This window comes from Scleropages formosus, chromosome 11 (assembly GCF_900964775.1).
Source record: "Scleropages formosus chromosome 11, fSclFor1.1, whole genome shotgun sequence".
NCBI classification, from domain to species: domain Eukaryota; kingdom Metazoa; phylum Chordata; class Actinopteri; order Osteoglossiformes; family Osteoglossidae; genus Scleropages; species Scleropages formosus.
The window spans coordinates 28,015,152-28,042,593 of NC_041816.1; the positions used below are offsets into that span (position 1 = coordinate 28,015,152).

The window sequence follows — 27,442 nt, forward strand, 5'->3', positions numbered from 1 at the left end:
TTCCTAAATACTCTTTGTCACTAGTTGGCTCATTTGTTTGCTTCGTTGGTCATCAAAAACTCGAGCATTACAGTCACGTGTTAATGAAGGAACTGAACATTTAGTGTAATAAAGACACCCAAATGTGGTCATTTACTCGCAGTGTCATTTTGACACAGAAATGTTATTTGCTCGGTGGAGGAAAAGTTGAAACATTTATGATTGTATGTTCTTATACACCTCATTGTATGTTTAATTTTCCATGTGCAGTTAATTGAAGACACAGGGTGTTGCTACAAAATGTTGCTGATGGCAATTAGATGCAAAGAAGTTGTAGTCTAGTTGATATGGAAACGCTCGTTGTTTAGTTGGGAAGGAATGTTCTGTTTTGAAAGTTTTGTAGCAGTGAGTAAAGAACCTGTAGAAAGCAAGTAAACAACCTAGTAGCCGATGAAATGTATACCATGAACAAGTGACACGTTGAACATGCATGAAGTTTGTTATAAATTATGAGTGTTTGTTTTTCGGCAAGACTCCCTGATCTCTGTTGCGAGTGAGAGACTCTCCCTTCGACCCAAGTAAAGGACACCACGAGTGAACCTTACTCCTGTCTTTTTTATTATGTTGGATGGTGCAAATTTCTTACACACCTCATACCAACCACTGTTTGAATTTCTCAGATGGAACCTATCCACCCAGCAGCAGAGGATTCTTTGCTCACCCTGAAGTTGGGAAAAATGAAATCGGAGAGCGAAGAACAGGACTGCGCTGCAATGGGAGGCGTTGCTGATCTAGAACTGAACAAAGTCACTTGTCACAAGCTGTGGGGGGGGCACAGTGCACTCGATGGACATGTAAACCCAAAGTCAGAGGTGGGTAAACTCTGCAGTGTTAAAGGCGAACCATCCGCTGAGACCGTAGTCAATACAGAATTGGTTGATTAAGATCTACGTGTTTTTCAAGTATCTGATGAACACATTGCCTGTTTGACAAAGTATACCATGGAGAAAGAGTCCAACACAGGAGTTCTGCAGACTGAAGGAAAGACTGAGGAGCTTGGTGGACACCCTGGTGGTTTAAGTAATATTTTATGTGTGCCAGGCAACCATCTGGAGCATCCAAAGCTTGACAGGGAGGGTACCACCCTGGAGATCATTAAGAACAATAAAGGAGGCCCTAAATTGTGTACAGAAGGCTACTTGTACACTAAGAAGAGCTCAAAAAATACAGAAATATGTTAGGAATGTTCTCAGAGGAATGCATTTTCTTGCAAAGGGTGCGCTATTACAGATCTGGAGGTAAAGCAACTACTTTGTCACTGTGAGCATAACCACGACCCAGATCCTAAGAAGATTGAAGCAGCCAAGGTCAAGAACACCATAAAAAGTCGCTTTGACCAACAGGGTCAGAACAGCACATATTGTTGAAAATGCCATATGTCAGCAGCAACTTGAAGTTCGTTGTGCCATCGGTAGACTTGACTCTTGAAGCGTAATGTTAGACATCTACAGAAAGGAGCACTGCCAAAAGACCCAACATCACTGCGAGAATTGGAGCATATCAATGGTGAATGGAAAACTACAGGAGCTCCAGAATTTATGACAATGAACCTAAGTCAACAGAGAGAATTAGTGTTGGCAACCAACCAGGCACTTAAACATTTAGCTTTCAGTACCACATGGTTTATGGATAGGACTTTTGCAACAGCTCCAAGACGGTTCCAGCAATTACACAGCCCAAGGGGAACTTGGATAATATCTGCTGCAACAAGTGTGTACACATTTCTGGCTATGAGGTTACAGTCAGTCTATGAAGAACTGCTCAGGGCAATCTTAGGTAAATGTGATCATCTTGGATTCACTTCAGATTCCACCAGTGTGATGAGCAATTTAGAACGTGCAATGATCAATGCTGTTTCTACAGTTCTGGCAGCACACGTTTCATCTCGTGGTTGTTTCAATCATCTGACGTGAAGTACACGGAGAAAGGTGCAAAGCTTAGGACTGACTGTTGCATTCAGCAGTGATGATCGAGTGAAATGCTTTTGTGGAATGTTAGATGGTCTGGCTTTTCTATCTATAGACGATGTAGCGAAAGGGATGGACTATCTGATGGAGAATAAACCTGATGTTGAAGGAGTGGAAGGCTTGCTGAAGTATTTCAGTAGCACCCCTGTGTTTGGCACTTGCTGTCGCATCCAGCCTCCAGCTCTTCCTGATACAATACCACCAGACAGTGCAGTAATACTCTCAAACACCAGGAAACAACTGGGAATTAATCATCTAACATTTTAAATAGATTGAGAAACCAAAGAAAATGCATTAACTTTAAAACTAGAGATACCTAACACAAGGCATTGGGGATAGGACCACTGTACATCTTTCAGTGCCCCGTAATATTGTTGCGAAAGATAGTTAACTGCACTGATTCTGTCTGAAAGAATCCTCCCCAGCAAATGATTCTGTAACACAACAGGTTTGTGGTAAGAAGAGAAGAGACTTGCCAACATTATTTATTTTGTTGTTTTCCAGTACTAGACAGTGTCAGTTACCCCTTACAGAGTCCACATGAATTCCAAGTGAGACCACAATCAACCTGTCCTTCACGTCGTTCCTCACTATCCATCTATTCAGCATATTAGTGATGCCTGATGATGCTGAGGTCCTCTACCCCCCCACGTCAGTGTAGGACTGCTGACACAGATGTAGATGTAGGAGATGTGAACCCCTCCCCTGCACTCAGTTCAATGATGAGGACCAACACAGTGCCCGGTCAGGTGGACAGTCTCCCAGTGGCTTTTCTGTCCACAAACAGGGTAACATTTTTCTTCCTACTCCAAGTTTAGTGCAATTACTATAAAATCATAATTGCAACCTTTTAAAAACCTTTATAATGCTTACATGTCCCTTTACATAACAAAATGGGCAGTGCAGGTTCGGGACAGTTTATCCTGCACTGAATGTCTCTCACAGTCAGAATGTTTTGAAGGCACTTCAGTTGAAATCTTAAACATGGGGTTTCTGGCCTCTTAGCTGAAAGCTCATTCTCATCAATGGGTTTTTTTTCCTCCAACTCTAAAATTCTTTTGTAAATGTTAGTAAAGTTAGTGCTCCCCGAATAGAGAGCTTAAAGTCCACAAATTTCTTTGATATCAAGGGCAGAGAAACACAATAGAGATGACAGGGTTCTAATGGCATTGTGAAAAGAACCAGATTGTTTATACTATTTCGAAGTCCAAAAGTTACAGAACACAATATAAAACATAACTGCATATTAAAATTAGGATGAGGACTGTACATTTTTTTTTGTCTCCCAGTTCAAAGTTTTTGCCACACCCCAGTAGATCAGACAAGCATAGCTGCAAGAAATCAAGGGGAAGCATAAAGAAGCTCTACCACCCAAACCACTCACAGAATCTTGCATAGATAACTGTTTAACCTGTGTTTGCTCCTGCTCCACCGGATCTGGTCTACACTGGATTTCACCTGGATTTCAGATTCACCTCACGGAACCAGAACTCGGCTTTGACCCAGACCAACACTTCAACTATGGCTATTCTTCACCACCTTCTCCAAACAGCCACCTCCCCAATTCTCTTCAATAAATCCTACAAACAATTGGTTCCAACCTCTTGTCTCCCCTCATCCTTTGTGTGTGACAGAACATTCTGCCATACAGAGGCCTTTTCCTTTATTTAATGAAATCCCCAGATATGATAGCGAAATCATTAAATCAGTGAGACAATCTTACCTTATAAATTTAAACACACCCATTTTTAACTGAGAACTTTAGAATTTAAAGATGGAATCTTATTAGCTTGATTATTTTTTTTACTCCGACCGTTTGTAGTAAGTGTTCAGAGTAAGTGCACTTCCCAGATCACGGTGTTTTGGTCAAGAGTACACCACAGTATTGGGACCGAACCAAGGACCTTCAGAGTTATTGGGTTTGATGATTTAATATTTCAATTCTGCTTCTCTGGACACACAGTGATGACATGTGGAGACTTTGCTTTACAGTGTTCACAGTTTTTATTCATAAGTCTGGAGCCACCAAAAAACAACTTTCTGTCCTTAAAGATTTAGTTCATTCTCACAGAGGTCTTCAGTCAGTGCTGTCACTAGGTGGTGTTTTACCCTGTTTGGGGAAGTAAATGCATTTGCATTCTGTCCAGGGAATGGAGCCCATTCACTCCTTTTAGTCCTTTGAGCTCCGTCAGTGTCCTCTTTCTTCTTCTAAGAGTTTCTTGTGGTGCTCTGCACCATTTATAGATCTTCTCAGGGTCTGCTGTTGGTGGTATGCATGTGTCACATCAGTGTATAGACTCATAAGCAGCACAACTATCTGCACCAGTCTGTCTCTTGGACTTGGTTTCCTTAATTTTAACTGATACCAATAATGTTCCAGGAGTGAAAAACTTGTCTTGGTCATCATAAGAACTTTGAGAGCTTAACCCTTCACCCCCTGCAGCTTCACACATCTGAGTTTTCCACTGAGATCTTCCATGTCTGGACACAATTGCAGTGTGAGAGAGGGGCCTGTAAGGGAGCGGTCAATGCCGATGTTTCCTGCCTCTCAGTGTTAGTACTGTAATTCTGGCACACGGTGTGCATGTTGGTGTTTGCAACACTGTCATTTCATTCTCTTTCTCTCAAACCCACATGGGGGATGTAGAAAAACTCCACACAAACTTAAGCTACATCTGAACCCACATGTCAGATGCTGTGAGGCAGCAGCAACACCCGTAATCATAAGTTCAATATTTGAAAAGGACTATGAACAAAGTCACATTCGCCCAATGCATAATTCAATTATAGGTAAATTGTCATGTTGCTGGATGGGAAAGAGCAAGGGACTCAAGTGCAGTGCTCAAAGAGGTTAGGCAAAAGAGTAGTCAAAGGACAGACAAGGGCCATGTGAGGAGCAAATGTCATCAAAAAGGAGTATGCAGAATCGTAGTCTAAAGCCCGGAGAGCTGCCGTTTCTCTGGGAAAAGGTTCCACAAGGAAGAGCTTCCGGGACGTCCTTGTTTTTCTGTGTTCCCCTGATGATCTGCAGGTGACGCTGATGAAGCAGCGGGCGTGACAACATGGGACTGGTAAAATAGTAAAAATGTCAGTTTACGAGTGAACCTGTGGTAAACGCAACTTAATCTGTAATTGTAAAGCTAAATTCCAGAAGGATGAGGAATATCTGTTAATCAGTGTAAATTGTTATGTTGATCAGTATTTTACTTGTTTGTGCCTCCTAAATTGCTGAGCGTGAAGGTCAGTAATTGCAGCAAATATTTTTGGAGGTTAATGATTTCATTACGGTGATTTATCTATTATATTTACTATGAAGGCTGTACCTCGGTGTACCCAGGATAGTGTTATGACAAATGTTCACCTATGATAATGTTAAAATAAGTGCTTTACTATTAATTCTGTGAGTTTCTTGCCTCTTACTGTAATTTACTACTGAATGTAACTTTTGAGCAGTTTGCACATTTTCCTAGGTTTAATATTAAAGCTGAATGGTATAACCTAAAATTTAATATAATGTAAAAGTTATACTGACGACATGTTAATCTACTCTTTGCATGTGTTGTTATCTTAGTCTACCACCGCATGTCATTGTGGGTGCGGATGAACTCCACACACACTCCAAAAAAACTAGTTACAGTATATTTTGCTCTGATGTTGTGTATCTAATTTTCTAACTATTCACAACTTAGGAAACGAGTTCTGTGTTCTTTCAATGTCAGCTTTAGCAATGGAATATCATTTAGATTTGTAAGTTATACAACATTCAGTGAGGTTCAGTAGTTACAGACCTCATATTTAATCCAGTGTTAGTGTCTAATGTTGGTGTCTTAGGTTGAACCACTGTCCACCTGCTCGTGATTCATAACATTAAAAAGTTTCATTTGAATCAAATTTAGTACTCCAGCACTTCAATGTTTTATCATAATACTTCAGTTGAACTTTACATTTATTTTTCAGTAAAAGCTTTTTCTAAAGAGACAATTGTTTAGTCATCAGCTCACTTACACTGCTAAATACACTACACTGAATGTAAAGCAACAAAACACACACTATGGGTCATTTACAGTCACCAGTTGACCTGAAACACACTCCTTTGGACCTGGAGGAAACCCTCATGAACAAAGGGAGAAGATACACACTCCACACAGACGGAGCTGTGATAAAACCCGTATTAAATAGCACAGCCCAGCAACACCAGTGCTCCCCACTATGCCACCCAGACCAGAGACCTGCAGCAAAACAAAATATAGAAAATGTTGAGAGTCAACAAATTGACAATGAACAAACTATAGTAGAAAACAAAACTTGAATAGAAACCTATCAAATTAAAAATAAGACACAAGGCAAAATTTTTACCTTCGTGACTGATCTCAGTCTCCTGCCTGATCTCTTCTAAACCATCTGATAGCTCAAGGAAATAAGAGATAGCAGCACGACCACGCCGCCAGAGGATAAACTCAAGGATGATTTATTATCTGCACTGAGTCCAGGTGACCCACAGTATATTGGTATTGTCAAATGTAATGTTTACTCCCTGTGAAATGGGTGCATTGTGTGTTTTTGATATTATTGAAGGAAGACATTAACATACATGGTGTGTGTCCCTGCTAGCATCCCCAGACTGTGTGTGTTATTGGATCGCATTAGTAATAGATATGTGTTGTGCACGGAAACTCAACATAAGTCAATGATGAGGTATGTGTAGTTGTGTTGGTAAAGGGCTCTGTAATTTTTTCTTGCTTTTGATGCCAGTTTTCCATCACACTGTCTGAAAATGATCACCTTCAGGCATATTGATGAAGCAAGAGAACGGATGACATATTGAACAATTTGAGCATTTTGATGCTACAATCAGCGTAAGTGACATGAAAGTGTCCATCTTTACGAAGTGTCATGGGAAATAAGACATCAGCTTCAGATTCTTGTGTGGCTGAAGGAGTGAAGCTGCACAGAAAAGGCTGTTAACAGAGGACACACTGATGCTTAGGGAAGCTATGAAAATATAGCTGTTCCAATGAAGACAGAAACTGAGTGGCTCTTTAAAAGTAAATGTCACGCCACCACCAGGGGGCGGAGTAGCTGATGCTCAGTTAAGCACTGTTTAAAGATGAGATTCCCAAGACTAATTAGGCACTACAGCAACCGTTATAAAACACTTTATTTTACACACTTTATTTTTATTGTCGGATTGTCCATACCAGGCTGTATCCAGGCTACAGTTGGTAGAAAATACTGCTGCGAGAATTGTCATTAGAACTAGGAAGTACAACCATATAACACCGGTACTTAAATCGTTACGTTTGCTCCCGGTCGCATTTAGAGTTAATTATAAAATTCTACTTTTGACCTATAAGGCAGTACATGGCATTGCTCCTGCTTACCTTTGTGAGATTATTGATTCTTATATCCTAGGACGAAATCTTTGTTCATTGCATACAGGTTACCTTAAAGTACCTGTGATCAATAAGACCTCAGTAGGAGGTTGCGCCTTTAGTTATAGAGCACCTAAACTGTGGAATAGTCTATCGGTTACTCTCAGAAATGCTCTGTCTGTTTCTGTTTTCAAATCCCGACTAAAGACTTACATGTTCACTCAGGCATTCCACCTCAAAATGTAATTCCACTTGCCTTGGTTGTTTTTATTGCCTTTATAGATACACATATTAAATTGACTCAAGTTACAGATTACTAACCCTGTTCTTTCTTCTTGTTGAGCACTCCCTCACTACATAAGGCTCAAGGAGGCCATTCAGTGGTGACAGACAAATTCCATGCCAGCTGAATATGATGACCAACTACCATGATGAACAAGACATTCCATGCTGAGCTGGGGATTCAAGATACCACACACACACACACACACACACTTTCAGAACTGCTTGTCCCATACGGGGTCACAGGGAACCGGAGCCTACCCGGTAACACAGGGCATAAGGCCAGAGAGGGAGGGGACACACCCAGGACAGGACGCCAGTCCGCCGCAAGGCACCCCAAGCAGGACTCGAACCCCAGACCCACTGAAGAGCAGGACCTGGTCCAACCCACTGCACCACCGCATACCCCTGCTCAAGATACCACTTAGCAACAATATCATAATTACTTGTTAACTGGCTTAGAATTGCTACTTAATCTAGAATACCCAGGAGGGGTGGGCAACCACTGGCCCTTGGACCCCCAGAGGTTTTATTTTCTCCCTCAGCTTTCAACTGGTTTTTTTTTTTTTTTCCTTTCCCTGCAGGGGGTTGTGGTGGTGCAGTGATGCAGCAGGGTTGCTCTGTGTCTCCTCTCTAGTGGGTCTGGGGTTTAAATCCCACTTGGGGTGCTTTGTGATGGACTGGTGTCCCATCGTGGCTGTGTCTCCTCCCTCTCCAGCCTCATACCCTGTGTTGCCAGGTTAGGCTCCAGTTCGCCATGCCCTTGCTTGGGACAAGCAGTTTCAGATGCTGTGTGTTCCTTTCCTCCGTGGGTAGCAGGAAAAGTCTAGCTTGGTAAAAGTACTATATTATGGTAGTAATTAGTCAACTGTCTTCTTTGTTTCTTACCCGATGTATTTGTTTTTATTGTCTTATGCCTGTGTTAAAGCGCTCTGTGTTACTGCGTGAGAAGAGCGCTCCATCAAAATAAATTGAATTGAATTGAATTTATTTACAACTATTGGACATACACACACAGAAAACACAGGAAACTGCGTTACACACCTCCTACCGCAAATGTCATACACAGTAACCCCAACAAGAATGCTAGAAGAAGTGGAGAACTTGGCAGTATTGCAGATATGAAAGGTGGAGCGGACACTGACGTTAGAGTATGGATCGGCAAGGTGAGGGTAGCTTTCCTTCAGCTGAAGAACATCTGGAGATCAACTGACCTGAAAATCAACACTAACCTACTTTCAGCATCACACATCAAGCCCTCACCTGGAACCCACAAGGAAAGAGAAATTGAGGCCGACCAGAAAACAACTTGCACTGTGACACAGAGGCAAACATGAAGGAGATGGGATACACCTGGAGACAAATTGAGAGACTGGCTCAGGACCGGGATGCCTGAAGAGCTCTTGTCGGCGGCCTATGCCCCAGTTGGGGCCAAAGAAGAAGATTATGACGATGAACCCAAACCAGTGACAGAGCCCCACAGAGTAACTGTAAGTAGTCCGACAATCCTTTCCAATACACACAGTTCTTCTGTTGTCGGATGTGGCTCCGAACCGCTTCATTCTCTCCAGTGCCAGTAAAGATCCGCACTGTCTGCTTCTCCTCCTTCTCCGCCACTCAGTAATCCCTTCAAAGTGCCCCATTAAAGTGCAGCCCATTTTGATCAGAGAGGAAACTCAACTGGTCACGCAGCTCCACACGGTCTTTCTCCAAAACAATCCGTGTTCCTGTTGCTGAGGACCAAACCGATACATCAGCGCTACGCTCGAACCCCATCGATCCCAATCACACAGCCAACAGAATGGGGGGGGGGTGGGAGGTGTGATCCTTCCCTTTACCAGAGGTGTGTTGGGGGCTCATCCTCACGTACCACACTGTACTCAACTCGTACCTGTACTGGTACTTGTACCTGTACTTGTACTTGTACCGGTACTCCACTCACAGCCACCATCCACGAAAGTGCTTCAGTTCTACATCTCTCCTGCCCCACCCATTCCATGTCCTTAAATAGCAGTTAACATGTCCTCTCCACCTGCACACCTTTATTATTCATACAGTCACCAGGGGTCCAGGAAACACACTTTGACTTTCTTAACACAATAAGACATTAAAGCGAAATCTGCTTTCTGGCAAAAGTACAGTGACAATGACAGCTGGAAAAGGGGGGGGGGGGGAAACGACAAAATTTTTTAAATTGTAAATAAAAAGAGTGTGGGGAGCATGGTGGCACAGCGGGTTGGACCGGGTCCTGCTCTCTGGTGGGTCTGGGGTTTGAGTCCTGCTTGGGGTGCCTTGCGATGGACTGGTATCCTGTCCTGGATGTGTCCCCCTCACCCCCCAGCCCTTCACCCTGTGTTGCTGGGTTAGGCTCGGGCTCCCCGTGACCCTGTATGGGACCAGCGTTTCAGACAATGTGTGTAAAAAGAGTGTAAGTCCATGTGAAGACAAAGAGGTGAGATGTGAACCCTGGAGACACCTTCTTGGACAGAAAACAGAGAATGAGACAGAGGAGGAGGTCAAGACTGAAGTTCTTTCTCTTCCAGCTCCAGGAGATATGAGCTCTGGGTTCTGCTGCTGCTCCTTACTGTAGATCCGTGTCCTCATCATTGACAAATAGCTCTTTTCTACAAAAAATCATAATTCCAACAAACTGCTCATCAGATTCAGTAATAAAGTCAATGATTAACTTCCCTTTGTTTGGTGTCTCTTTGTCTCACAATCGTAACACAGTTTTCCCCCCAAAGTCCTGCAATATTATCTTTTAATACATTAATATTTATTATAGGAACTACAATCACACTGATCAAAGCTCATTACTTTTCAACCTTCTGTCATATTTCACTTATATTTGGCAATATTTCAATTTATGACTTAACAGCTCCCTCTTCTGCTCAAAAACATCTTAAAAATGAAAGTAAAACCTGTGGAAACGCGGAACACTGAGTGACAGGAACAGGTATGTTTCTCTCTGTAAAATGAACCGCTGTTTAATTTTATTAATTCCATAATAAATAGTATTTATATTTGCTTAATATTACCATTAATAACTGTACACCGCTTAACAGATTTTATAATTTGAATCTTTTTTTATTTCTGGGAAATAAGTCAGGTGGAGTAAAACATGGTAAGGACCGCAGCTGTGAGTGTGGATCACGGACCTGAAACAATGTTTATTAACACTTTATATAATATATATGATAATTATACACACACACATTTTCAGAACCGCTTGTCCCATACGGGGTCACAGGGAACCAGAGCCTACCCGGTAACACGGGGCGTAAGGCCGGAGGGGGAGGGGACACACCCAGGACAGGACACCAGTCCGCCGCAAGGCACTCCAAGCGGGACTCGAACCCCAAACCCCCCGGAGAGCAGGACTGTGGTCCAACCCACTGCACCACCGTACCCCATCTTGAGAGGAAACAGTGAGAATAAATTGAAGTTTTGCTCTTCTGCCAGGAGATAATACCCTAATAAGAATAACTCCAGACAGACGTGAACCATGGTACCAGACACACAACGTTCTGTCCACAACCTAAATGGAAATTAACAACTATTTACGGTGTAGTTCCCCACAGCTCTCACTGGGGGCGCCACTGAGTAACGTGAGTTTCTTCAGTACAGGCACTTAAAATCATGTTCAGTTTTCCGCCCCACAGTCATTTATATAACTGTATTTATGTTTTTCCTGAACTGAAGTCTTACTTCCTCATTTCAACAATCAAAAACTTTAAAGCTGTAGTCCTCTGGTTTGATTTTAGCAGACCATCTCCTATCCTCCAACTAACTCAACTTTAACTTTTTTTTTTACATTTGGTAGGTTAGGGTGATATTAAATGATTAGCACAGCAACAACCAGTATCAATAACTTTAAAAGCCTTTTTTATTTTAAATTTTGAAATGTTCAGCTTTTCAAGTTTAAAAAAAAGTTTTAAAATACAAAAGTCCTTGAAAAATAAGTTTTAACTTTTAAACTTTTCAAGGTTAAAAAGTTTTCAGTTTTTAGTTCCTCCTCAAAACTTTACATTTAAACTGGTCATATCTGCAAAAATGTTGAATGCATTCTGTGGTAAAAAAAAATAGCCTGTTAAACATTGTTACCCCATTATACCCAAGTTTTAGTGACCTTTTTCTTCTCCCTTTTCTGCTTTTCCAGCTTTTGGATTTCACATCTGAGAGCAGCAGCAGAGCAGCAGCAGAGCAGGTTTGGCCTGCGTTTGCTCTCCAGTGGGTCTGGGCTTCGAGTCCCACTGGGGTGCCTTGCGATGGAGTGGCGTCCCGTCCTGGGTGTGTCTCCTCCCCCTCTAGCCTTACGCCTTGAGTTGCTGGGTTAGGCTCCAGCTCTCCGCGATCCCGTATGGGATAAGCGGCTCAGAAAATGTGTGTATGTGTGTGTGTGTGTCTGTGTGTGTGTGTGTATGTATCACTGTGTTAATGTCTTCAAAAACATTAAAATGAGGAAGAAATGGTTTATAGAAGAAAACACAGAACCTGTTACACCCTAGTGATTGCGTTTTGTGGAATCTTATTAAGTATATTTAATTGACAATTTTATCTAAATAGCTTATTTCTATTTATTGATTGTTCAGCAGAGGAGGGGTGCAGTGACACAGTGGGTTTGGCCTGTGTCTGCTCTCTTGGGTGGGTCTGGGGTTTGAGTCCCACTTGGGGTGCGTTGTGACAGACTGGCGTCCCGTTCTGGTGGGTCCCGTGGGTCCCCTCCCCCTCAAGCCTTGCACCGTGTGGTGCCAGGTTAGGCTGTGGCTCACCGCAACCCTCCTTGGGATAAGTGGTTTCAGCCAATGTGTGTGTCTGTGTGTGATTTGTATAGCAGGCTACTGTTACCGGGGTAATTCAGGGTCATTACCTTCATCTAGATTCATATAAGCAGGAATGCCTCTCAAAATAAGGAACTTTAGATTAGAAGCCTCAGTGCCCCATAATATTGCTGTGAAAGATAATTAACTGCAATGTACCCCCCCCACGGTGGGTCTGGGGTTCGAGTCCCGCTTGGGGTGCCTTGTGATAGACTGGCATCCCGTTCTGGGTGTGTCCCGTCCTGGGTGTGTCTCCTCCGGCCTTACGCCCTGTGTTACCGGGTAGGCTCCGGTTCCCCGTGACCCCGTATGGGACAAGCGGTTCAGAAAATGTGTGTGTGTGTGTGTCATACTGTAGTGGGGACAGGTGGTAGTGCAGTGGTTAGAGGTGTTTCCTTCAGCCCCAATGACCACAAGTTCAAGTCTTATCTCCAGCTGTAGTACCTTTGAGTAACCTTCTTACCCTGGTTTGCTTCAGTAAAGCCACCCAGCTGTATAAATAGGTAAATAATTGTAAGTCATTGTGCAGAAAAACATCAGATAAATGTAAAGAAAACAGCAGAAAGGAACAGTAATCTTCACTCAAAGAGTTTTGTTTTATTCTTAAATGAATCAAGATTAATCTTTATCAGTCCTTCCCCTGCGTTTGCTGTAATGTAGTTTAACCAGTAATTCTCTCATTTGGAAATGAAAGTAAAAACAGTGAACAGTTGTCCATATTGTAAAAAGCAGAAAAGGTCTCTGGAACACAACAGAACTTTAGTAAGAAGAGAAGATCAAACATGCAGGACTGTGGACTTCAGTGGTAAAAGAGGTTAAAAATAAAATATTCACGTAATTTTCTCACTCTACAAAGGTAGTCCCTATTTATATTTTTCTTTGAATTTTTTCATTCTGGTACCATGTGTTTCTTGTACCATTTATTGTATTTTAAAATGTTTATCTTGTGATTTAAGTCTTAATGTAAATTCACTCTTTCTTGCCGATATAATTATTTCTTGCATTATGAAGTTGGATGAGAAAAAACAAACAGAACAGAGTGTCCTTGTGTCCTCAGCCTCATCATACTGTTCACCCTGTGAAGGGTCTCCAAGTGACTCACTAACAGACATCCAGCTCTGCAAGGTGTGACTGAGTAAGAAACAGTGGAACAACAGACAGGAACCATTTAAGACCATCTGGCAGCGTTCAGCACTATCATACAGGTAAAACATTGTGGATCTCAGGGCTGAAAGTGTCTCATCCACTGTGATCTTGTCAGTAAATTGTGGTTCTTCTGTCCATTTAGGAAAATAAATACACGTGTAATGAAATTTGTAAGAATGCAGAAATTAATCTTTATTTGTGCACAAGCAGAATCTATTAGTTCTTGTCTCATGAAGAACTACATCCTTTAAATACACCCAGATCAGGCTTTACAATATTTACAGTTTACCTCATGTGTTATGGCATGGCCATTCTATAGCATTTTGAAAGAGAAAACAAACTTCTCAAAGTTGAGATCAACTGACATGAAAGGCTATGTATGATTTACATAGATTTTATGCTTATAAATGAAATTTATGAAAAATAAATTAATGTAGAATATGTGGTTTCACAGGGCATCCCATAATTTATAAATTACCTGCACAAAAATGCATAGTATACAGATGTGTGATTTATAGTAAAACATTTCTGCATCTTTACTTTGGTTGACTTTTTGTCACTGTGATCCTGAGCTGATATTGTGAATTTTCTGGAACGGGGTTCATGTAGTTAATTCACTGTCTCTGTGTGATCAGAAGTGCTATCAGATCAGAAAGTTTTGTCTGATTAATTTGTTTGAGGGGGCTGTGGTGGTGTGGTGGTGCAATGGGTTGAACGGGGTCTTGCTCTCTAGTGGGTCTGGGGTTTGAGTCCCACTTGGGGTGCCTTGCAATGGAGTGGTGTCCTGTCCTGGGTGTGTCCCCTCCCCCTCCAGCCTTATGCTTTGAGATGCTGGGTTAGGCTCCAGTTCCCTGCAATCCTGTATGGGAGAAGCAGTTCAGACAATGTGTGTGTGTGTGTGTATGTAATTTGTCTGACTTAAATAACACAAGTGAGTTTGATCATATTGTAGACTCTCCTGTCCTCCTCTTCATAGAGAATTCATGATCTCCAGTGAATGATCATTGCCTTATGTTTCACTGTCACTTTGAGACACATCCAGTTCTGCAGGTCACCTGGAATGACTGGACCAGGTAAGAACACCTGTGAGCACTGTGGAGTTCAGAGTAAAGAGTGTCTGCTGTAAAGTGACCAGGTCAGATTATCTGATGTGAGACCTCAGTCCCTCAGGCAACCAAGCAGTCAAGGCAATATCTTCTGTATGTACAGTGGGTGCCTGACTTACAGACTTTTTAGTTACAAACTTTAACCCTTGCAGTTTTGTTGGAAGTATTGATTTTTTCATGATGAGAGCTTGATTACCAGTTTGAACTGCACGCCAAAGCTTCACCCAACATGATGACAGACAACCACTGAGAGCAGTAACCTTAAGAGACTTATGTTGATGAGTCTTATAAGAGCAAGGAACAAAGAAAAGGAGAACCCTAACACTAACCGCAAGGAAAGGCAAGGTGTCTCCATGAGATTCCGTGACCATTGCTGGTGGACCTCCTTCTTTCAATGTTTTCATGAGGCGCACGGGTGAGGCATGTATTTGCATGACAAAAATAACCCCCTCCCCCATCGTCATCTGGGGTATTGTCCCCAGAGGTTGTGACAGCTGCAGAGTACCTGGTATGTCATGAAGCAGCAGTAAAGGTGCTGATACCATTCAGCAACACCTACCCGTGTGAAGCTGGGTTTTCAGCCGTGACAGCGCTCAGAACTAAAGACAGAACCACACCGACTCTTGAGGATGACTGACGTGTTGCCTTGTCTAAAATTTCTCCATGCATTGAGCACGTTATTCACAAGCAACAGCAACAATCCTCACACTGACTGAGTGGCTTCTCTAAGTTATGAAAAATCTCTGCAGTCCCTTATTCTGTTGTTTACTTTTTTGTTATTTTGCCAGAAATAACATTTCTTTTTATGTCTCTTTTAAAAGTAATGGTTGAGTGGAGTGAGTAGCTTTTGTTATCATGAATAATGTTTTCATTGACAAATTCTATATATTGGAAATTACTAGTTATTATTATTTATCGCTAAAAAATTCCTACCCCTATTATCATTGAGCAACTTAGGGACTAGTAGAAATAACTTTTAAAAATAAACATGCAAGCTGTTTTTGAAACACATGTTAGTTTTGTTTTATGCTGAGAAAAAATTCAGGCAATGTGACAACAGTACCAACTAATATGTTTTTGTTAATAAAACTAAGTTTGACAACAAAAACTTTTGTTAAGATTGAGGCAAAAGCTCAAGACAGTAAATATCATGATCTGTGTAGGGGGAGCTTCGGATTTTCTTCTCGGCACTGAGGGTCCTTGGAGGAATAAAGCTTGAGAACAACTTCTGTACTTTAAGTGACACTTTTTTTGTAAAGCAGCTTACATTTATTTACTGATCTCTACAGAAGGGTTTCTTCCTGGACTCATTCAGAATGCAACTCAAAACTCAACAATTTTCAGATCAGAGTTCCCAACCCTAATTGTACACTGTGCAGTACTATGTGTACCATGGTACAGTGTACCAGTTATGAAGGTAGTGTTGATAGTTCTGTCCTCCTCTTCCTAAAGATTTTTCAGACTTCAAATAAAAGTCATTAAAGTCAAAAGTCAGTTCGAACTTACTGAGTCAGAAACCTCACTATGTCTTACATTCTTTATGGAATTGACACTGATCAGTTTCAGCAGGGTTTTTAAATGAATGGATGTAATGATTTGTTTACTATAATTTTTTTGTTCCATTCAGACATCAGTGATGTGAACAGGATCCTGCTCAACCTGTATTAAACTATGATCTGAGTGAGAAAATAGCAGTAATTTGGTTCTTCTATTCCGTTGTTCATTAGCCTGATCATATTTCAGTAGCTGAAAAAGTTTTATTTTCACAAAATTAACCAGCAAAAGTGTTCCTTTACTGTAGTTTTTTTTTTTCCATTTGAATTTCTACATTTGTCTTGACAGACTTGAATTGTGCTTTGACTCCTGAAAGTAAAATCTCTTTGTGCCACTGATTCATGTGTCTGATGTTTCAGTGTCACTCTGACATACATGTCAGATGTTGTGTGGCCTGCAAAACAAAATATCTGAAGAATAATGAAAGAAATAGACTAGAAAACCTGGGACTATTATAAGAGCAGACTGGGAGAACACTGAGCCTCACTGTAAAGCAGCTTCACAAAGTATAACAGTTACTATAGTAAATCAGTCTGGTCATTACTGGTAATTTTTGTACTAGTACATTGAGTCCTTCAGTTAATCAAATGATTTCTTAAATTGATATACTTAATCCGTAGTCAGATTCTCTATGTAAAATCATTTTACATTGATGGTGTGCATATACTCTCCTAATTGGCAGTTTCTATATATCTGTTTCTTCCAGTGATGAAGATCAGTTGGTCTGAGTGTCTCTGTTTCATCCTCCTTCTTCTCCAACTCACCACTGTCTCCACACTGGGTACATATTCTCCCGAAAAAGAGTTTCAATCATACTGTGTATCATACTGAATAAATTCTCAGTGTGTGTTTTTCTTCACAGAGAGGTTTGAGGTTCTTGGTCCAGCTCAGCCTGTAGTTGCTGTAGCTGGTGAAGATGTTGTTCTGCCCTGTTACCTCAAACCCAACATCAGTGCTGTGGATCTCCGTATCGAGTGGTTCAGAGTTCATACCGAAGACCCACTTGTACATCTTTACCGGGATCATGAGGACAGAAATGAGAACCAACTTCCATCCTACAGGGGAAGGACATTGCTGTTTCCTGAGGAACTGAAGAAGGGAAACACTTCATTAAAACTCTTTGAAATCAAAGGCTCTGACAATGGGCGATATAAATGTTTTGTTCAGTCTGATGAGTGGTTTGAAGAGTCTTCCATTTATCTAAATATTCAAGGTAAGAATTTTGACACTTACTACATTCAGATTATTATTTTTTGCAGGGGTTAAATTTATCCATTCATGTATTTCCAAGGAATGAATATTGTTTTCCTTCATGAAGTTTCATGAATCTACAAAAAGTTATTGAAAAAGTAATTTCTCAAGCTGTCTTTAAAGCAGTTTTTACTTAGTGTTTCACATGACAAGTCTTGTAGCTGTAGGAACTCATCCAGTGATCTCCAATGAGGGATATAAAGAAGGAGGGATCAGTCTGGTGTGTGAATCTAAAGGCTGGTACCCTCAGCCTCAAGTGCTCTGGATGGACAGTGAAGGACACAACCTCACAGCTGGACCAACTGAAACAGAAAGAGACAGTATGGACCTCTTCACTGTGAGACAACGTGTTATTGTACAAGAGACAGAGACCAACAGGTTCACCTGTCGAGTTCAACAGCAACAGTTAAATGAAATAAAAGAGACAAAAAGTAACATCCCTGGTGAGTCACAGATATTTAGTATAAACAAAGAGGGGCATGGTGGGTTCAGTCGGTGCCCGCTGTGTAGAGGGTCTGGGGTTGAAGTTCCACTTGTGGCAAACTGGTATCCCGCCTGGGGTGTGTCTCCCTTGGCCACCGCGGTCCTGCTTGGCACCAGCTCGATGTTTAAATCACTGTGAATAATGAACAGGTTCCAGTCTCACTGATTTTTTTGTATTGTCCTGATTTGTGCCTTGATCCGTCTGTATGAAAGTTTTCCCACACTGATGATAGTTTCCTCAAGACCAAATTTGGAGAACTTATTTACTAGTTTCTTCTGGTTAAATAAAAATTAAGTCTGCAGGTTCTGCACTGATTAAATTGTCTATAACAGTCTTTAATTACCAGAAGGTGCAAATCTGTAATCATTATGTGAAATGAATTATTTGTTGTTTTCCAGGTGAGATGTTCCATCGTGCCCATCCCTGGAAGGTGACCTTTGCTGTCATCTTCAGTCTGTCTGCTGTTGGTATTATTGGATGCACAGTTTTGATTCACCGTTTTGTAAAACTGCGGAAAAAGAGAGGTATTTTAGCAAGTTACTGTTCACATTTATGGTTTTATTCATGTTAAAAAAAAGTAAAAAAACATAGTTGAAAAGCAGTATTATGTGAAAGTGATTTTATATCATAGCCCACAGGAGTCATTATATGGTATGAGTTTAATTCACTAGTTAGAGTCACTTGTTTTGGGTTATTTATTATTAGCAACTTTAACATTCAATATCATGTCCAAAGAATATTTAAAAATTTTTTCAGCCATGAGTTTTAAGCTCAATCTGGATAAAAAATTCAGTGTTTAAAATGTAGTTGCACAGTAACTGGTTGCTGAATTTCACTTTTTCAGGTATTTACAATATTCACTTGAAGTTTAAATAACTGGGTGTGGTGGTGCAGTGGGTTGGACCGGGTCCTGCTCTCCAGTGGGTCTGGGGTTCGAGTCCCGCTGGGGTGCCTTGCAACAGACTGGTGTCCCATTGTGGGTGTGTCCCCTCCCCCTCCAGCCTTACGCCCTGTGTTGCTGGGTTAGGCTCCAATTCCCCGTATGGGACAAGCGGTTCAGAAAATGTGTGTGTTTGTTTAACTGATCACTTGCCACTACAGCTGAAGGATGAGATAATATGATAAAATCTTAAAAAACAAATACTTATATGCAGTGTTTGACTGTAATGTTTCATGAGACTGATCTCATGACATAATTTCATTTATTTCTCTTCATACTGAATAATTACAATATTTACTCTTACATCTACAGCTCAGCTCCAAGAACAGTATGGTAAGTAATACAGTATGAAGGTGATGTATGAAATGTTGGAAAATTACATATTTAAAACATATATACAAAAGGAAAATTAGTAACAATTTATAAACAAACACTTTAGACATTCCATATAACACTAACTGCGATTTTTATACCCGTGTCTGTAGAACCAGTTGACAATAATTATTGTGGCCCTTTCCCAAAAAAGACTGGACACACCTGTTTTTTGTTTGGTATTTTAGATTATCTTATTAGATCATTTAATTCATCTGTGTTTTCACTGACTAATTACAATTTTTACTCTTTTATCCACAGCTCAGTTCAAAGAACAGCAAGGTAAGTAATACAGTTGTATGAAAGTGGTGTATAAAAATGTTGCAATTTCATTTCTTTAACATATTTGACTGACAGAATTACAGGGTATAACGTGGTACCACAGTCAGATGACCTGTAGAAATGACCATGTTGAAGTCAGTGTTGGACGCAGGTTCATTCAGCAGCAGTTTCCTTCTATGTTCGGATTTTCACATTTGCAAAAAAACGAATGTATCCATTTTCTCTCAAGGTATTTTTATGTTCTGTATAATATTTCCTGTATCACTGATGATCCCTTTTCCATAGTGAGAATCTAAAGATTATACAGTTTGTAAAGTGATTTTGATAATTAAATCCAGTCGCTGAGCAAGTAACTGTAGTGTTTTCACTGCTGGATCATAAACTTTTCGTTCCTACTGGTCTGAAAGATCAATAATAACATCTTAAAACATTAACTGCACATAAAATATTCAATAACAACTTTGATTGAATGACATATTTTCCTGCAACGATATTTTGCTGTAAATATCAGAAAACAATAGTGAGTTGGATATATGCTTAAGTCAACATCTGTATGAAGATGGGAATTTCCTTCCTCCTTCAACTATTACAGACTCTGTTACAGAAAATATTTAATTCTGTAGTTCTGTTCTATTACTGTTTCAGATTCCTTCCAGTAAAGGAATCAAACTGCAGAATTGTTGTTTAGTTAAATTCAGCAGAAATTTGTCACCATAGCAAGAGCTTGAAATTTTAACTGCAGGTTATTATTAAGTTTCAGTTTAGGGTTATTGTCATTATACACAGAGGCACAACAGACACAATGTTTTACTTGCACAGTTTCAGATGTAAAATATGTAGAAAAACACTTTAGACATTTAACATTCACTGTGTCCCTTACAGAGGGGCACGATGGCACAGCGGGTGTGGCTGGGTCCTGCCCTCTGGCGGGTCTGGGGTTTCAGTCCTGCTTGGGGTGCCTTGTGGTGGGCTGGTGTCCTGTCCTGGGTGTGTCCCCTCACCCTCCAGCCCTGCACCCTGTGTTGCTGAGTTAGGCTCTGGCTTGCTGTGACCCTGCTTAGGACAAGCAGTCTCAGCATGTGTGTGTGTGTGTGTGTGAGAGTGAGAGAGTGAGTGTGTGTTTGTAGTTCCAGGAAAGGCGCTTAATGAAAGTTAGTGAGTGAACAGATAGATGGATGATCACACAGTTCTTGTTCAGTGAAATACAGGTGGTTCTGGACTTATGAAAAGGTTTTGTTCTGATGACCCTGTTGTTACCTGAAAATCCTCTTGTTCTATATTGTATAAACCATAAGAATATGTGAGCAGTTAATATATAAATGTTACATTGCGCAACAGGGCTTTGTTATGTTTTTTTACTAATATCACACATTTGTCATGTTATAATAACAGTGATATTGCAATAATAATTGCTGCTAAAAATGAACACTGACTGAGCCCCAAACAATAACAACTATTGGTGTTTGGGATTTGAAAATAATATAATAAGGAGGGATGACTGTTGTAAGTCACATGTGTTGTAACTCAAGAATTACCTGTAAGGTGATGGAATCGTACACAGTAGGGGGTGTACTGATCAACAACACAGACCTGTAAGTTCATGAAGTTAAGAGTTCAAGTGTCAGAAAGGTCTTTTACTGCAGTAACTGTAAGAAAGTTACTTTACCTGACAAAGTCCAGTAAAATACCCCAATGTATACATGCCTGAAAATAGAGTCTTAACATCAGGTGAGATAAAACCATTTTGATGAAGATGGGAGGCAGATAATAGTTTTTTACGTTATATGCTTTATTATATCTATAAATGAATTTATACAAGAAATGAGATGAGCTCCTGTACAACATCTTGGTGATTGTTTCCTCTGTCTCTGTTTAAACTGACACATCTGTTCTCTACAGATCAGCTTGAAGTGCGATTAATGTAGTGTCTCTAACACTGTAGGTCGTCTTGGACAAAGACATCAGCTAAATATAAAAAAATACACCATTATATTATGTCAAAGCACGGAGGTGTGGTGGTGCAGTGGGTTTGGCTTGTGCCTGTTCTCCGGTGAGTCTGGAGTTTGAGTCTCGCTTGGGGTGCCTTGCATCCCATCCTGGGTGTGTCCCCTCCCCCTCCAGCCTTATGCCTTATGTTGCTGGGTTAGGCTCCGGTTCGCTGTGACCCCGCTCGGGACAAGCAGTTTCAGACTGTGTGTGTGTGTGTGTGTATTTTCCGCTAACTGATCTGCTTGACTGTGAGAAAATATTCCACATGGTGCCATATCTAACCTATCTGGTTTCCCATATCAAGAGCTTCCTGTGCATAATTAACAGAGTAACGTCATCATCCCACATTCAGAACGTCTGTTAACATACAACATAGATTTTCCTAGGATTTGGACTTGTATAATTTTCACAAAATACTCCCAAGAAGGTGAAGTCATTGGAGAATTGTTTCCGGGACACGATTGTAGGAAAGTTGGATGAAAGTGAAAATACACACACACACACATATTGACTGAAACCGTGACCGTGCTTAGGACAAGTGCTTTCAGTCAATGTGTGTGTGTGTGTGTGTGTATTGTGTCAAAACATGAACCTACTGTAGAATGACACAAAAATACAAATATTCTGATATAGTAAATGTGCATAAATGGCAAAAAGGAGGAAACAGAATGAGACTCATTTATTCACAAGTGAGAGAATGAAAGAGTCAGCAGATCCACTGAACTACATCTGTCATTTTTTTCAAATCCATCTTTTATTTACACTGATGTTCTTCTGTCTACAGAACTGATCAACAGTGAACTGAGTAAGTAAGAGGACTTGTGTTTCTGTTTGTGCCTTTGAGTGTGTGTGTGTGTGTTTATGTAAATATGAAACTATAACAGCAAAACACACCTTTCAAAAGCACAATTGTCTGGGTACGCAAACAATATTAAAAAAAAAAACATGTCAGAAATATGGAAAAATAATTGATTCCCTTTTACTTTGTGTTGGAGATGAGGAAGGAGCTTTTCAGAGTCATAAGCTGAACAATAAATATGACAGTAATAGTAAATGGTTCCTGTTTGTATATTTTATCAGTCCATGAAATGGGCGTAAATAAATAAATGTAAACATAAATGTAATGTCACAATTAATAATGGAAAAGTAAAAATACCACTACAATAGAACTTTTGAGTTTATGAGTAAAACAAGGTAACAGTACATGTAGTGAGAAAGAAATGTATCATCACCTCCTGTACAGCTGTAGTTACTGTTAGTAGAGCAGAGATGGTACTACTGTACCTGCAGAAACTGAAGAGCATCACATACTGTCCATACTGTATTTTACTGTGTTTGTACTTTAACAAAAGAAGGAGTCACAAAAAGTCCGTAATATAACAGTTTATGGAATCCATTCTGAGTGAAGTGACTGTGAAAGGTTTGTTTCTGTCATAATCAGAGCCCAAGAACTATAAACTGTACCTGTAAATTAAACTGATTTTGTATTTTTTTTTATATTTCATTTTAGTATGTTAAAAAAAAATCATTTTTGAAAAGTTATATAAAATGAATGATTTCAATGGACTCATGTACTTTTTCTAGTTGTATTTTCCATGTTCAGCTGTAGTAAACATGTTTGTGAGTGCTGGTAAGTAGAGTGGAGCTGAATTCATCCCACAGAAGTGAGTTTGGTTCTTCTTATACTGTATGTGACTCTGTCCTGTAAGAATGGACACGAAAGACACTGAGACAAGTCCAGACTGACTGCAGTATCTGATTCTGTGTGTCTCATTTTTATTTCTCTCTCTACAGAACTTCTGAAGGCACAAAGATACGCAGGTGAGTTTCTTCTGCTTCTTCTCCCCATTGCAGCTCTTCTCTTATTTTAAGGACACAAAGCCATAAATGTGACTCCACAACCTTTACATCTTGGACCAGTTTATTTATACAGTGTTTCAAGGAGAAACAGGTGTGTTGAGAGCAGTTCGGTGTGACCAGAGCAGATTATATAATTATCACAATAATAATTTTTTACTTCATTTTTGACTTAATTTAACTCATTTTACTGTGTTCATTAATATTAAGTCAAAACAACTTTTGAAACATAAATTCTCTAACACTCTTTTCTCAGAGGTATACATATTAATTGTTACAATTTCTTAGAAAACATCCAAAACATCTATTATCACACACACACACACACACACACACACACACACACACACACACACACACACTATCAGAACCGCTTGTCCCATACGGGGTCACGGGGAACCGGAGCCTACCCGGCAACACAGGGCGTAAGGCCGGAGGGGGAAGGGACACACCCAGGACGGGACGCCAGTCCATCACAAGGCACCCCAAGCGGGACTCGAACCCCAGACCCACCGGAGAGTAGGACTGCGGTCCAACCCACTGCGCCACCGCACCCCCTATCTGTTATCAAACAATATTAATTAATTCACTCATTCTCGCTAACGGCTTGTTCTGGTCGCCAGTGCACGCGCACACACACACACACACACACAGAGCGCCCTTTGTTGCCCGTAATAATATATAATAACGTTTAAAAAGTGTTATTTTTTTTGTCACATTTCGAAATATAATAATTGAGCACCTCTCCGTCCTCCACAGTTGATGTGACTCTGGACCCTGATACAGCACATCCTGAACTCGTCCTGTCTGAGGACAGGAAACAAGTGAGATATGGAGACACAAGGCAGAATCACCCTGACAAACCAGAGAGGTTTAAATACTGGGAAAGTGTCCTGGGAAAAGAGGGTTTTTCTTCAGGGAGACGTTACTGGGAGGTGGAGGTTGGGGACAAGACTGACTGGACTTTAGGAGTGGTCAGAGAGTCCATCAACAGGAAGGGGTATTTTCCATTGAATCCTAGTAGTGGCCTCTGGGTTCTCAGTCTGTCCAGTGGGAATGATTACAAGGCTTTCACTGACCCCTCTGTGTCCCTCCCCCTGAGTGTGAAGCCCCAGAAGTTGGGGGTGTTTGTGGACTATGAGGAGGGTCAGGTCTCCTTTTACAGTGTGGAGGACAAGTCTCATATCTATACTTTCACTGGATATAAATTCACCGAGAAACTCTATCCATATTTCTGGCTAGGCTTCTGGAACTCAGCCCCACTGACCATATCTCCTGTTGTTTACACAGACTGAAAAAATTGATTTTAGCTTTTAAATGTTCAGATCATGCTGTTATATTCTGATTTAATTCCCATTCGGGGTTTGGAATATCTCCATCGAAACATGCCTTTTGTTTTGTACATTCAACATTGCGTTGCTTTTAAATAAATATTGTTTAACAGCAATTATGTGTTTTAAAGTTCCAACATGTGGAAATAAAGAGAATCACGTCATGCAAAATTCAGTAACTTCCAAACTAATATGAACATTAACAAGCCTGTTCAATATATTTGCATGTTGTATCCGAATCGACGATTCCTGATCACCTTACTATTGTATTATCTTCCTTGATCCTCATGAAAGTAGTCTTTTTTGTAAAACTAGAATACAAAAGTAATACTAAACGTTAATTACATATCTTTAAATACAAATATCCATAAATACACCTAAATAATGTCTACACTATTAACATAACGTAAATATTACATTCACACTGCTATAATTTACTAAAAAAGGTAAACGCAACTTACAAGCGATGCTTTCCAAGATAGAAACAAGGAGAGAAGACACTGAAATTGCGAGTTGACCGCATGGCACAAATCGATTGAAGACGCTTCCTGCTCCTTAAATTTATCTATGCTCCCGTCACGTGGCCCATCCATCCAATAATGTAACAGTACGAAATAACGTAAAGAATAACGTTTTTCTCCTAAATGACCACGAGGTGGCAGAAACCCAAAACAAATCTAGAAATATCTCACAGAACAGTACAATATATATATATATATATATATATATATATATACTATATTCTATTGGATATATTCTGAGTAAAACTAATGGAAATTACCATAATTCAAAGAAAAATGTTCCACTTACTTTTATTATGTTTGCTGTGGGAGACAGTAAAAAGGGCAACAAAATGCAGTCGCTTGCAGGGAGACAGTTCCACTCCAGGCCACATGGTGGCGCCAAACAGCACAGACTGTAAGTGGAACTGAGGTTTTGTGGTTTCCTGTAAAATCCGCCGAGGAAGAAAGAGGAAGCTGAGACCGCGCTCGCGCACAGAAAGTGTGTTTCATAATATTGTAAAACCCTTTTTGTACCATTTTCCACTTCGTGTGCAGCCTCCTAGTAACATTTAGTTAGTTGGAGACCCGAGGAGGATCATTTCTGTGTCCTGTAACAGGAGTGGGCGTGACTCCGTGAGTTCGTTTAATCGCGTCTGGTTGGTTGTTTGTTTTGGTCGCCATTGGTGTAGTTTCGATTAGGAATCTCCGCCCCGATTTCTTAAATTGCGTTGAAGCCGTCGACTCTGTTCATTGTACATTGTTTTGCGTTAGAGGCGCGTCGTTGCTGTTCGTGGTGCTTCTGGTAATTGTAGTTGTTTGCTACCTCTTTTCCCGTCGCGCATTCGTGTCGTGTAGCTGTGCAGGTTGATAGATATCATAATCGGTTGTGTGTTTGTGTAGCGTTGCGTGACACTGTAGTTTTGTTTGTTAAGTAGTATTTAGTGGTTTATAAGACGACTTTCTCCGGATCATTTCTGTGTCCCGTAGCGGGACTGGGCGTGACGCCGTCCGTGAGTTCGATTGATCGTGTCTGGTTGGTTGTTCGTTTTGGTCGCCATTGTTGGTGTAGTTTCGGTTTCGATTAGGAAGTCAGCTGCTAGGCAGTAGCCCAGTTGAAATAGCAGCTGGTGACACGTAGCGGCAACGGTTGTGGCAGCTCCTTGGTAGACTCCCTTGTCTTTGCACAGACAAGAGTCTACCAAGGAAGGCCACTGTTACAGTTGTTCTCAAGGGGGGAACATGCGTCCAACATGTCGTCCATAAAGTCTTCTACGCTAAGCGAGCCATGCGATTTCGCCGCTGCCGGAGACTGGGCGCTCTCGCTGCTGCAGCCTGGTTTTTATCCTCACCTGTCAAACCTTCCATCTTGCTTCACTTTCTCTATGGGACTCTGGAACTTCCGGTCAGCTGTGAGAAAAACTGACTTCATACCAGCCTGTGCCTCCCATCTCTCACCTCTAACTGAAACCTGGTCACCCCAGACAACTCAGCCACACCTGCAGCGCTTGCCATGAACTACTACTCCTCTCACGCCTCTCATTCCTCTGGCAGAGGTGGAGGCACAGGCCTGCTTATCTCTCCCCGGTGGGAATATTCTGTTCTCTCTCTTCACCTGAATGATCTGTCTTCCTTTGAATGGCATGCTGTCTCTATCACTGCCCCAATCACTCTTGTTGTGGTTGTCCTTTGTCGGTCTCTTAGCCGCTTCCTGGATGACCTTGACATCTTGTTGAGCTCTCTGCCAGGGGACAACTCTCCGCTGATTCTCCTGGGTGACTTCAACCTGCATGTCAACGACATTCATGGAAGCGGCCTTGTGCTGCTCCTACAGTCCTTTGATCTCTCCCTGTCCCAATCCCCTGCTACTCACAAAGCGGGCAACTGTCTTGACTTCATATTTTGCTGCAACTGTGGCTGTCCTGCCCTCTCTGTCACTCTGCTGCATGTTTCTGACCACTTCTTCATTTTCTTTCAACCCTCCCTCACCACTAACTCTTCATCTCTTCCTGCACCCGTTGTCACCTTTTGCCGCAACTTAAAATCTCTCAACTTCTTGCTTTGCCTCTGCTACTCTGGTCGCTCTCCTTTCTGCTCCACAATTCTCAGATCTATCTACAGATGATGCCACTAACACTTTCCTCTCTGCT

General features: G+C 41.0%; 1 protein-coding gene across 3 annotated transcripts; it reads left to right on the plus strand.

The window, feature by feature from the left end:
- The first annotated feature begins 13,320 nt into the window (after positions 1–13,320).
- LOC114911837 (butyrophilin subfamily 1 member A1-like) lies at positions 13,321–25,035 on the plus strand. Of its 3 annotated transcripts, XM_029255983.1 has the most exons (12): positions 13,321–13,336; positions 13,565–13,685; positions 14,603–14,699; positions 16,993–17,067; positions 17,149–17,499; positions 17,699–17,980; positions 18,420–18,545; positions 19,274–19,294; positions 19,595–19,615; positions 22,389–22,409; positions 23,399–23,425; positions 24,221–25,035. In XM_029255983.1, exons 3-12 carry the CDS (start codon positions 14,624–14,626, stop codon positions 24,754–24,756), a joined length of 1,536 nt encoding a protein of 511 aa, XP_029111816.1. In that variant the 5' UTR covers positions 13,321–13,336; positions 13,565–13,685; positions 14,603–14,623; the 3' UTR covers positions 24,757–25,035. The 3 variants fall into 3 exon arrangements, with proteins under 3 accessions (XP_029111816.1, XP_029111818.1, XP_029111817.1); XM_029255984.1 differs by lacking the exon at positions 13,321–13,336 and having other exon boundaries at positions 13,367–13,685; positions 14,579–14,699; XM_029255985.1 differs by lacking the exons at positions 13,321–13,336; positions 14,603–14,699 and having other exon boundaries at positions 13,366–13,685.
- The last annotated feature ends 2,407 nt before the right edge of the window (positions 25,036–27,442 follow it).

Coding starts and splice junctions, on each gene's coding strand:
- LOC114911837 (XM_029255983.1), top strand. CDS start 14,624: ATGATCATTGCCTTATGTTTCACTGTCACTTTGAGACACATCCAGTTC. Junction 14,700..16,992: donor ACCTGGAATGACTGGACCAG/GTAAGAACACCT, acceptor TGTTTCTTCCAG/TGATGAAGATCAGTTGGTCT. Junction 19,616..22,388: donor TCAGTTCAAAGAACAGCAAG/GTAAGTAATACA, acceptor TTCTGTCTACAG/AACTGATCAACAGTGAACTG.